The 12,303-nt window shown below is 45.4% G+C and overlaps 1 protein-coding gene across 1 annotated transcript; it reads left to right on the forward strand.

The window, feature by feature from the left end:
- Positions 1-7,492: 7,492 nt before the first annotated feature.
- Positions 7,493-9,121, forward strand: EID2 (EP300 interacting inhibitor of differentiation 2). Its single transcript, XM_025367480.1, has one exon. The coding sequence runs from the start codon at positions 7,740-7,742 to the stop codon at positions 8,448-8,450; it is 711 nt and encodes a 236-aa protein (XP_025223265.1). The 5' UTR covers positions 7,493-7,739; the 3' UTR covers positions 8,451-9,121.
- Positions 9,122-12,303: the final 3,182 nt, after the last annotated feature.

Here is a 12,303-nt window from a genome sequence, read left to right on the forward strand (position 1 = left end):
ATGTTGAGTATCAGCCTCTCCCATTGGGTGGGTGTTTACGAAGGAAGATCAGCCGAGAACCCTATTCCAGCCCAGGTAAATGACCTTGCCAAAGATTTAATATCCACAAATGTAGAATGCTTGTAGCAGTACTCAGTGGGAACCAAAGTCAGGCATGGGGCTGGGCTTTAAGGAGCACAAACGAAAAGGAGGGACTAGAAAACTTCAGAAAGGTGTTGGCGGGGACAGGGGACAGTGAGGATGTGGGATACTGAGATAATCCAAATCCCTGTGTGGAGACCTATGTGTACAAAGGCTGTAAAGAGAGACCCAGGCTGATGGGGTATCTGTAATAAATCAAACATAATATAACAGCAGGTCAAGTGATAAGGGGACCCTGGAAAAACAGAAGCAGCAGCAAAAGGAGCAGTATCAAACTCCACAGAAATTCACAAACATCAAGACACTAAGAAAGCTGCATTCGGCCGGGCGCGGTGGCTCAAGCCTGTAATCCCAGCACTTTGGGAGGCCGAGGCGGGTGGATCACAAGGTCAGGAGATCGAGACTATCCTGGCTAACATGGTGAAACCCCGTCTCTACTAAAAATACAAAAAACTAGCCGGGCGCGGTAGCGGGCGCCTGTAGTCCCAGCTACTTGGGAGGCTGAGGCGGGAGAATGGCGTGAACCCGGGGGGCGGAGCTTGCAGTGAGCCGAGATGGCGCCACTGCACTCCAGCCTGGGAGACACAGTGAGACTCCGTCTCAAAAAAAAAAAAAAAAAAAAAAAAAAGCTGCATTCATTTAAATCAAGGTGACAGGCTGGGCGCGGTAGCTCACGCCTGTAATCCTAGCACTTTGGGAGGCCAAGGCGGGCAGATCATTTGAGGTTCAAGACCAGCCTGGCTAACGTGGTGAAAGCTCGTCTCTACTAAAAATACAAAAATTAGCTGGGAGTGGTGGTGGGTACCTATAATCCCAGCTACATGGGATTATAGACAGGGCGTAGGGGCTCATGCCTGTAATTCCGGCAGTTTGGGAGGCTAAGGCAGGAGATTCTTTGAATCCAGGAGTTTGAGACCCACCTGAGCTACACAGCCTGCCTCTGTTTCTACAAAAAACACAAAAGTTAGCCAGACATGTTGGTGCACACCTGTGTGGTCTCAGCTACCACACAAGGATGACAAATAAAAAGAATTACCTGGCTGGGTACTGTGACTCACACCTGTAATCCCAGCACTTTGAGAGGCTGAGGTGGCAGACTGCCTGAACCCAGGAGTCTGAGACTGGTTTGGGCAACATAGCAAGACCTTGTCTCTATTATTTAAAAAAATAAATAAAAAAGCAAAGAATTTCCTATGGCAAGTATTTTTTTTAATTAGAAAGGCAGCCAACTTCCATAAGAAGTCTGAAAATAAAAGCCATAAATCCCTTTAGGGGCCAAGGGCTTTGGTCCTCTCAAGGTTGCTGAAAAATCAATTTGCAAAGGGCAGATTAATTGAAGAAAAGGTATACAAATTTATTTAACATGTATACACAAGTGCTTTCAGATTGAAGACCCAAAAATACAGGAAAAATGGTTCATTTTTATGCTTAGGATTGAAACCACCTTTGCCCGAATTATAACAGTGAGAAAATTATGACAGTGGAAGACATCTGATCTAACCAATGCCCATCTTGCGTTTTTTTGGTTTTTTTATTTTTCTTTTGATTTTGTTTTCAAGATGATGTCTTGCAGATAGGATTGAGAAGCAGCGGGTTAGAATAAGTTGTCACAGAATTGATGGTGTGATGTGGTGGATACCCTTTTTCACAAGAGGTGTTAGGAGGATTTGGGGAAATGCTTATATGAGTGTAGCCTAATTTTAACTGGCCCAGCCCCATGAAGAAGCCCACCTTCATTTTCTTCAGTGAAATATAAAGGGAAAAAGAAAGATACAGAGACCAAATTTTTTGTTTATTAGAAGTCAGGGGCCGGGCGCGGTGGCTCAAGCCTGTAATCCCAGCACTTTGGGAGGCCGAGGCGGGTGGATCACGAGGTCAGGAGAACGAGACCATCCTGGCTAACATGGTGAAACCCCGTCTCTACTAAAAATACAAAAAACTGCCGGGCGTGGTGGCGGGCGCCTGTAGTCCCAGCTACTCGGAGGCTGAGGCAGGAGAATGGCGTGAACCTGGGAGGCGGAGCTTGCAGTGAGCCGCGCCCCCCCCACCCCCCACCGGGGGGAAAAACGCCGCAACCCCCCCCAAAAAAAAAAAAAAAAAAAAAAAAAGAAGTCAGAACCTGGGCAACATGGCAAAACCCCATCTCTACAAAATATACCAAAAACAAACAAAAAAAAAATTAGCCAGGCATGGTGGCATACGCCTATAGTCCCAGCTACTCAGGAGGCTGAGGCAGGAGGATCAGCTGAGCCCGGGAGGTCGAAGCTCCAGCGAGCCATGATTGCACCAGCCTGGGTGACAGAGCAAGATCCTGTCTCAAAGGGAAAAAAAAAGAGAAGTCAGTATTTGTAGATTTATTATGGGAAAGCACAGTTGCAGTTCTGGGACGACCTCTAGAAATAGTCCATCTCCTCAAAATATACACAAAGTTTCAGAGGAGACCTCAACTCAACAAGGTAACAACAGAAGAAGTGCTTAGTAAGCTGCTCTGACAGGGTCCCAAAAGAACACTCATAAGGGCCGGGCGCGGTGGCTCACACCTGTAATCCCAGCACTTTGGAGGCCAGAGGCCGGTGTATCACCTGAGGTCAGGAGTTCGAGACCAGCCTGACCAACATGGAGAAACCCCCGCCTCTATTAAAAATACAAAAATTAGGCCGGGCGCGGTAGCTCAAGCCTGTAATCCCAACACTTTGGGAGGCCGAGACGGGCGGATTACGAGGTCAGGAGATCGAGACCATACTGGCTAACACGGTGAAAGCCCGTCTCTACTAAAAAATACAAAAAACTAGCCGGGTGCGGTGGCGGGCGCCTGTAGTCCCAGCTACTCGGGAGGCTGAGGCAGGAGAATGGCGTGAACCCGGGAGGCAGAGCTTGCAGTGAGCCGAGATCCGGCCATTGCACTCCAGCCTGGGCGGCAGAGCGAGACTCCGTCTCAAAAAAAAAAAAAAACAAAAAAAACAACAAAAAAAAAACGATCCCAGAAGAGATCACCAAATCTGAGTAAAGCTTTAGACCTTGTTTGACTTGGCTGCCCTCTAGTGGGCAGAAGCCTGAACGGAGGGTAAGGGGAGGAAAAGGTGGGCTCCTAAACTTTCCCCAGTGTTTCCGTCTGGAGTGTAGATTCTGCACAACCATTTCCAGGATGCTCTGAGTCCTGGCCTCTTTTGTGTGTGTGTGTGTGTGTGTGTGTGTGTGTGTGTGACTTGGAGTCTCACTCTGCCGCCTGGGCTGCAGTGCAGTGGCGCGATCTCGGCTCACTGCAACCTCCGCCTCCCGGGTTCAAAGGATTCTCCTGCCTCAGGTTTCTGAGCATCGGAGATTACAGACGCACGCCACCACACCCGGCTAATTTTCTTTTGTATTTTTAGTAGAGATGGGGTTTCACCACGTTGGCCGGGCTGGTCTCGAACTCCTGAGTTCAAGTGATCTGCCTCAGCCTCCCAAAGTGCTGGGATTACAGGTGTGAGCCACTGCACCTGGCTGAGTCCGGGCCTCTATTTTAGAGGTTTATGTGCAAATGTTTATTTCCGGGATCCGTTTGCAGCAGGGACTTAGGGTAAAGGATAGTTTAATCATAAAGAAACAATCAGACAATCCCAGAAGTATGGGATGTTATACCAAACAACTGGCCTGGGCTATTCAAAAACTCAGTGTCAAGATAGCCACAAAAAAAGGGGAAGAGGCCGAGCACAGTGGCTTACGCTTGTAATACTACACCTTGAGAGGCCAAAGCAGACAGATTGCAGATGGAGAAAGGATCGCTTAAGGCCAAGAGTTCAAGAACAGCCTAGGAAACATATCAAGACTCTATTTCTACCAAAAAAAAAAAAATTAATTAATTAATTAGCCAGGCATGGGGGCACCCACTTGTAGTCCCGGCTACGTGGTAGGCTCAGGTGGGAGGATCACTTAAGCCCAGGAGATCAAGGCTGCAGTGAGCCATGATCGTGCCTTTGCAGTCCAGACCAGGAGACAGCAAGACATTATCTCAAAAACAAAACCAAAGAAAAAAAACGCAAGATGGGGATTGGTTAGATCAGATCTCCTACACCGTCATAATTTTCTCACTGTTATCATTTGTGCAAAGGTAGTTTCAAACCTAACCATAAAAAAGAACCACTTTTTGCCAGGCATGTGCCACACGCCTGTAATCCCAGCACATCCAGCCTGGATGACAGAGCTAGACTCTGTCTCAAAATATATATATTAATTGGGTTCAAATTCTCTCTCTCTCTCTTTCTCTCTCTCTCTCACACACACACACACACCCCTCTGCTGTAAAGATTTTAAGCAATGTGGAGCCCCTGATCCCAGCTGCCTTAATGGTTTAGTCTACAACATGGTTGCAATCATCCTCAAGTCATCCTGAAATACTGGCGGTGAATTACAAAGATGCTGCAGCCACAACAGACACAGTCTTGGGAGCAACAGAAAACCTGGACTACCTCTCAAATTTTTGTTTGTATCCCCTCACATTATCACCAAGTTTTTCTGCCTTCCTCTATTTGTAGTTTCTTATTTTAGTTCACTTCATTTTCCTGGAACCATTTTTGTATCACTTCTGTCTAATAAATCATCATTTTACTTAGAGCAATTTCTATTCTTGGAAAATCAGAGGGCCTTTCAGCTTCTGCTGTAAGGTGATTCTTAGTCTGGAGAACAAGATTATATCTGCTTCTGTAGGATTACAGCAAATTACTATGATTTCTACTTCTTCCTGTGATAATATATGTTATTACCTAAGTCTGCAACTTCTTTTGTTAAATATTTGTGACTCTCCAGGCAGCCTGAAGGTGAGGACTCCAGCCTAGCCTGGGAGCTGCCTTAAAGGAGCCACACACTTAGTGATTGCAGAGATGCTGGTAGGAAGCAGCAAGTAGTCTAGCTGTTGTGTTTTATTAATTTGGTGCTTGGACCAGGAAAATTAAAATGCAGTCTTGTGTTCTGTGGATGAGACCTTACTGCCTCAGAATAGCTACTTCTGATAGAGCAGCGAACAATAAGTCATTTAAGTCATTTGTTGATGGTCATGAATCATGGCATCATGACAGGGACCACCACCAGCAAAATCAAAGCAAATTATTTTGTTTGTTCACATTAATCAGAACAAAGAGAAAGTAATTGGAGAGCCAGTATATAAGATGCATGTTTCAATATTACGAGACCCGTAAAAGAATGGTAATAAGCCGGGCACGGTGGTTCATGCCTGTAATCTCAGGACTCTGGGAGGCCAAAGGCAGGCGGATCACAAGGTCAGGAGTTCGAGACCAGCCTGAACAACATAATAAAACCCTGTCTCTACTAAAAATACAAAAATTAGCTGGATGTGGTGGCGCACACTTGTAATCCCAGCTACTCAGGAGGCTGAGGCAGGAGAATCACTGGAACCCGAGAGGCAGAGGTTGCAGTGAGCCAAGATCACGCCACTGCACTTCAGCTTGGGCGACAGAGTGAGACTTTGTCAAAAAAAAAACAAAACAAAACAAAAGAATGGTAATGAATATAGTAACTATCAAGAAAGTAAAATGTTTAAAAACCATAATGAAAATGTAGGCTGGAGGCCCAGCACAGTGGCTCACGCCTATAATCCCAGCACTTTGGGAGGCCGAGGCAGGTGGATCATTTGAGCCCAGGAGTTTGAGACCAGCCTGGGCAACATAAGGAGACCCTGTCTCTACAAAAAAATTAAAAATTAGCAGGGTGTGGTGGTGCACACCTGTAGTCCCAGGTACTCGGGAGGCGGAAGTGGGAGGATCACTTGAACTCAGAAGGTTGAGGCTGCAGTGAGCTGTGATTGTGCCACTGCACTCCAGTCTGGGTAACAGAATAGATGAAAGAAAGAGAGAAAGAGAGAGAGAGAGAGAGAAGAAAAGGAGAGAGAAAGAGAAAATGTGAATGGGTGAATCTCATAAAAATAATGTTATGTGCAAAAAACCAGATACAAGAGTATACGTGAGAAAACATTTTAAATGGTTCATTTTTGAGGCATGATAAATCTAAGTACTGGCAGCCAGCCTGAAAATGTAACAAATCGCAGGGCTCATGCACCTAGAAGGTCACAATAAGGGAATAGAATGTAGAGGCGGGGTCAGCCCGTAAAAGGGAAGAGAGTGGCCGGCGGCACGGTGGCTCACGCCTGTAATCCCAGCACCTTGGGAGGCCGAGGCGGGTGGATCATGAAGTCAAGAGATTGAGACCATCCTGGCCAACATAGTGAAACCTTATCTCTACTAAAAATACAAAAATTAGCTGAGCTTGGTGGCACGCGCCTGTAGTCACAGCTACTGGGGAGACTGAGGCAGGAGAATCGCTCAAACCCAGGAGGCAAAAGTTGCAGTGAGCCGAGATCACGCCACTGCACTCCAGCCTGGCTACAGAGCAAGACTCCATCTTAAAAAAAAAAAAAAAAAAAAAAAAGGGAAGGAATTTTTATTACTGGGAAATCGAAACTTAAACGTGTAAGGGGATGGGGTATAACCTTATAAAGGGGATAATGAAACCTAGGTGAAGTCCGGGAAGATTGTAACCCCATAGTACTTGACCAATTAGGAACCGGGGGAGGGACTTGCATGCTAGGAGATAAATTACCGTTGTGACTGCTCTGGGTGTGCCTGCCTACCAGCCAGCTGATCTTGCAAGATCTTTATTAAAAGTCTCACTTCCACTGTTCTTCGTGCCTCCAAATCCATTCTTCGGGTTTGGACAGGTGAGTGTGTTTCTCACATACATAAAATTCATAATACAGACCAAACTAAACTACAGCATTAAGAATGCACCCTTAGGTGGTAAAATGAAAAGAAAAACAAGAAAGTGATTACCGTAAGTATCAGGGTAGTAGTTACTTCTGGGTAGAAAGAAAAGGATAGTGATAAGAAGAGGAAGGGTTCTGGGATACTGGAAATATTCCATTTCTTGGCCTGTGTGGCAGTTAAATGGATGTTCACTTTGTGATAAATCATTCAGCTGTATATTTATGTTTTGTTTACTTTTCTGAATGTTATATTGCACAAATAAGATTTGAAAAACAAATGTCCAAGGTAGTCAATGCAATGTTAAAGATAATAAGAAAAGACTATAATTATAAAGCTTTAGTAGCTTTATAATCGATCCGTATGGGTGAAGATAGGCAAAGGAATGAATGAAAAAAAAAATTAAAAATCCAGAAAAGACCATGAATCTAAAATATCTTGATATATAATAGAGGTGGCATATAATCTACTGGAGAACAAAGAGAAACACCCTAGGACAGAACCTTGAGAATGCCTATAAGAAGCGATCTTGTAAGCATTTCTCATAAACATCAAGCTGGTTGAAATGGCCAATACGGCCCCGCCCTTCGTCGTTGGGCTGTTTCAGATGCGTTGGCGCTTCCCGGCCTCGAGGGGGCATCTGCAGAACGGCGGGCGCCGGGAAAGTACGCATGCGCACTGCTCCCAGGGTTTGCGGTAGAATCTAAGCTCTCGCGCCCAGTTACGCACACGGCATTTATAGTGCGCACAGCGCTCACGCACGCGCATTGGGGCGTCCACCGGGCATCGCGCTGTCCCGTTATTCCAGTTTCTTTGGGAGCAGCCGAGTTGACCCCACGGTATAAGATGTCCAAGCTGCCCGCAGACAGCAGCGTCCCGCAGACAAGCGCGGCGAATGGTGACAGAGACGTCCCGCAGGCGGAGGTAGGCTGCGGGAGGCGGGAGCCGGCCCCGGCACAGCCTGAGGAGGCCGGGGAAGGCGCGATGGCGGCGGCCAGGGGAGGCCCGATGCCGGCGGCCAGGGAAGGTCGGATGGCGGCGGCCAGGGGAGCCCCGGCGGCGGCAGCCAGGGGAGCCCCGGTGGCAGCGGCGGCGGTGGCCAGGGCAGCCGCGGCGGGCAGGGAAAGCCCGGCGGCGGCGGCAGCCAGAGAAGCCCGGATGGCGGAGGTCGCCCGCTTGCTGGGGGAGCCGGTGGACGAAGAGGGTCTCGAGGGCAGGCCCAGGTCCAGGCACGGGAACGGAGGCCTGGCTGCGTTGCCCTATCTCCGTCTCCGCCACCCACTTAGCGTTTTAGGAATAAATTACCAGCAGTTTCTCCGCCACTATCTGGAAAATTACCCGATTGCTCCCGGCAGAATACAAGAGCTTGAAGAACGCCGCAGGCGATTCGTGGAAGCCTGCAGAGCAAGGGAAGCAGCGTTTGATGCCGAATATCAGCGAAATCCTCACAGGGTGGACCTCGATATTTTAACCTTTACGATAGCTCTGACTGCATCTGAAGTTATCAACCCTCTGATAGAAGAACTTGGTTGTGATAAGTTTATCAATAGAGAATAGTTATGTGGTGACACTACTTCAAGAGAACCTCTGCATTCCAGTTATACCAATCCTGCAACTTGATTTTCAGAAGTCAAGAGTATATTGTGATAAGACAGTGCACAGGTGGAGGGGAAAAAAGGGGGGAGGGGGAAGCTTATCTTGGAAAAGCATCACAGAAGAAATAGAAAAAAATGTCCAAAGCATTATAACTGTAACATTATTTGAGTTTGTGATTGATCTACATTTTTCCCCCTGCATTACGGAAAATGTCTCTCAACATTGCTTTATTACAAAGTAAAGGATGGTTTTATAAAACTGAGACTTGATGAAAAATCACCAATACTAGAGTCCATGAGGATGAAAGAAATTATCAGATAGTGCTGAACAGAATAAGACGTTAACGCTGAGTTATTGGGACTAGAAGGCTACCAAAAGAACTTGAAATTGTCGGAATATGTGCTCTCTTCATGTAATATTCAATAGAAGTTTCTAGTTTAAGATTGATTTTGTGTTTTCTTAGACATTTCAAGTGACAAGCAAAGTAAATGTACATATTATGTGATAAATCATGTTTACAAGAACATCAAATTTCTGGACTTTTTTCTTTCAATTTTTAATTTTTAAAGTTTTTTGGTATAAAAAAAATCCATTCACAAGCCAAAAAATGTATAAAATATACAGTGAAAAGCCTTCCATTCTTGTTTTCCTCCATCCAGTACCAACCATGACCTCTAATAGCCACATTTCCTTACATGTACACAGGCACATATAAATCTGGGTTTACTTGTTTTATGTATTCACAGAAGTCAGCATATTATATTTACTGGTTTATACATTGCTTTCTCATTAAGAACATATGTTGACCCTTCCAAACCACTGTATTTCCTCATTATTTTTTAAAGTGGCATTTTATTCCATTCTGAGGTTATGTCGAAATTTACTTAACCAGGAATATATTGACGGACATGTAGGTTGTTGCCCATCTATTTCTTTGGGCAGAATAAAAAATTACTAGAGTAGTTCATCTTGTATATCATGTGGCATGTGCACAAATACAGTATTGCTTCAATTCAAAATTCACTTCATATTTGAACATCTCTGAAATGTAGGTGCATCTTACATTTGATGCTGTAATAGATCATTTTTTCCTTAGGTTTTCATGAAACTTTTTTTTTTTTTTTTTTTTTTTTTTTGAGATGGAGTCTTGCTCTGTCACCAGGCTGTAGTGTAGTGGTACAATCTCGGCTCACTACAACCTCCACTTCCCAGGTTCAAGTGATTCTCCTGCCTCAGCCTCCCGAGTAGCTGGGACTACAGGTGCCCACCACCACACCCAGCCAATTTTTGTATTTTTAGTAGAGACGGGGTTTCACCATGTTGGCCAGGATGGTCTTGATCTCTTGACCTCGTGTTCCACCCGCCTCAGCCTCCCAAAGTGCTGGGATTCTAGGTGTGAGCCACCGCGCCCAGCCCTAATGATGTGTCTTTTAATCAATAGCTACCTAGATTCCTTTTTACATGTAATATCTGTAGGCTGATTCCCCAGAAATGAGAATTCTGGGCCAAAGGTACGCCTTTGAGATTTTATGGATATTGCTATGCAACATTCTATATGTGTCCTGCTTTGCACTCCCACCAGCAGTTAATGATCATGGATGTTACAGCCTAGCCAACACACTAAACCATCAATTTCTGGCTTTTGCGAATCTGATAGTCGAAAAACTGGTATATCAGTTTTAATTTGCTTTTATTATGAGCAGACTTAAATACCTTTTTTTTTTTTGATATGGGAGTTTCGCTCTTATTGTCCAGGCTGGAGTGCAATGGTGTGATGTCGGCTCACTGCAACCTGCACCTCCCAGGCTCAAGGGATTCTCCTGCCTCAGCCTCCCAAGAACTGGGATTACAGGCATGCACCAACACGCCTGGCTAATTTTTGCAGTTTTAGTAGAGATGGGGTTTCACCATGCTGGCCGGGCTGGTTTTGAACTCCTGACCTCAGGTGATCCATCCACCTCGGCCTCCCAGAGTGCTGGGATTATAGGGGTGAGCTACCACACCCGGCCAGTTAATTTTAAGAGTCATGGAAATTCCCTTTTCCGTAAACTCTCTGCTCATAGTCTTTTTTTTTTTTTTTTTTTTTTTTTTGAGACAAAATCTAGCTCTCTCGCCCAGGCTGGAGTGCAGTGGTACCACCTCGGCTCACTGCAACTTCTGCCTCCCAGGTTCAAGCGATTCTTGTGCCTCAGCTTCCCAAGTAGCTGGGATTACAAGCACATGTCACCTCACCTGGCTCATTTTGTGTTTTTAGTGGAGACGGGGTTTCACCATGTTGACCAGGATGGTCTCCAACTCCTGACCTCAGATGATCCTCCCTCCTCGGCCTCCCAAAGTTCTGGGATTATAGGTGTGAGCCACCACACCTTGTTCATATTCTTTATCCACTCCCCTCCCAGATAATTTTGTACTTTCTTCGTTGAATCCAGTAGCTATTTATGACACCCATGTTAGTGATATGAGGTATGATAATAGCTTGGGATATAAGTTACTAATATCTTTTCACAATTTGATCATTAGGTTTTGGCTTTTTGGAAAGCCTTTGGCCATGGTAATTTTTGTTGCCTATTTTCCTTTAGATTTGCAGGAGGCAGGAGGCTGGGCACAGTGACTCGCACCGGTAATCCCAGCACTTTGGGAGGCTGAGGCAGGCAGACCACTTGAGCTCAGAAGTTCAAGACCAGCCTGGGCAACATGGTGAAACCCTGTCTCTATGAAAAATATGAAAAATTAGCCTGGTGTAGTGGCACACGCCTCTAATCCCATCTACTCTGGGGGCTGAGGTGGAAGGATCACTTGAGCCCAGCAGGCTCCAGCATGGGTGACAAAGTGAGATCCTGTCTCAAAAAATAAAAAATAAATAAACCTGCAGTATTTTGAATCCTAAGGTACTCTTGGTGTGTGTGTGTGTGTGTGTGTGTGTGTGTGTGTGGTTTCATTGTTCATATTTGAATCTTTGAACCATTTGAAATTTATTCTCAGGTACAATATAAGGATCAAATTTTTTTCAATATATTTTCCATTTTTACTGTGCATACACATATATACAATGTATTTTTTTTTTTTTTTTTTTTTTTGAGACGGAGTCTCGCTCTGTCACCCAGGCTGGAGTGCAGTGGCCGGATCTCTGCTCACTGCAAGCTCCGCCTCCCGGGTTTAGGCCATTCTCCTGGCTCAGCCTCCCGAGTAGCGGGGACTACAGGCGCTCACCACCTCGCCCGGCTAGTTTTTTGTATTTTTTAGTAGAGACGGGGTTTCACCGTATTAGCCAGGATGGTCTCGATCTCCTGACCTCGTGATCCGCCCGTCTCGGCCTCCCAAAGTGCTAGGATTACAGGCTTGAGCCACCGCGCCCGGCCTATACAATGTATTTTTAAAATGAGCTCTACAATATGTGGTTTTATCACTTGGTTTACAACTAAATACATTGTGAACATTTTCTCTTCAACAGTTAAAATAATTGTATAGCTTGGAGGAAACATAATTTGGGGACATTGAGGTATAATTTTTTTTCTGAGACGACTTCATTCTTTTTACAGTGCCTTTGGGGGAAAAAAGGGGAGTCCTTGTCTTATGTATCTTTCTATAGATGATGGAAACTTGTCCTTCCATTTAGCCTTTTAACTTGCTTCTCTACACCCACCTAATCACCAATCAAATAACCTATTTTATGTTTTCCAACCTCTCTCTCCCATTTGCTTCCTCTTTCTTACCCAGTCTCCCTGCATACATGCAGACGGACTTCCATTCCTTCAGCTGAGATTGCGCCACTGCACTCCAGCCTGGGTGACAGAGCAAGACTCCATCTCAAAAA

The sequence above is a fragment of the Theropithecus gelada genome, chromosome 19, assembly GCF_003255815.1.
Source record: "Theropithecus gelada isolate Dixy chromosome 19, Tgel_1.0, whole genome shotgun sequence".
Lineage (NCBI taxonomy): Eukaryota > Metazoa > Chordata > Mammalia > Primates > Cercopithecidae > Theropithecus > Theropithecus gelada.

Bases quoted from the DNA above. Each gene is read 5' to 3' on its own strand.
- EID2 (XM_025367480.1), top strand. From the start codon at position 7,740: ATGTCCAAGCTGCCCGCAGACAGCAGCGTCCCGCAGACAAGCGCGGCG.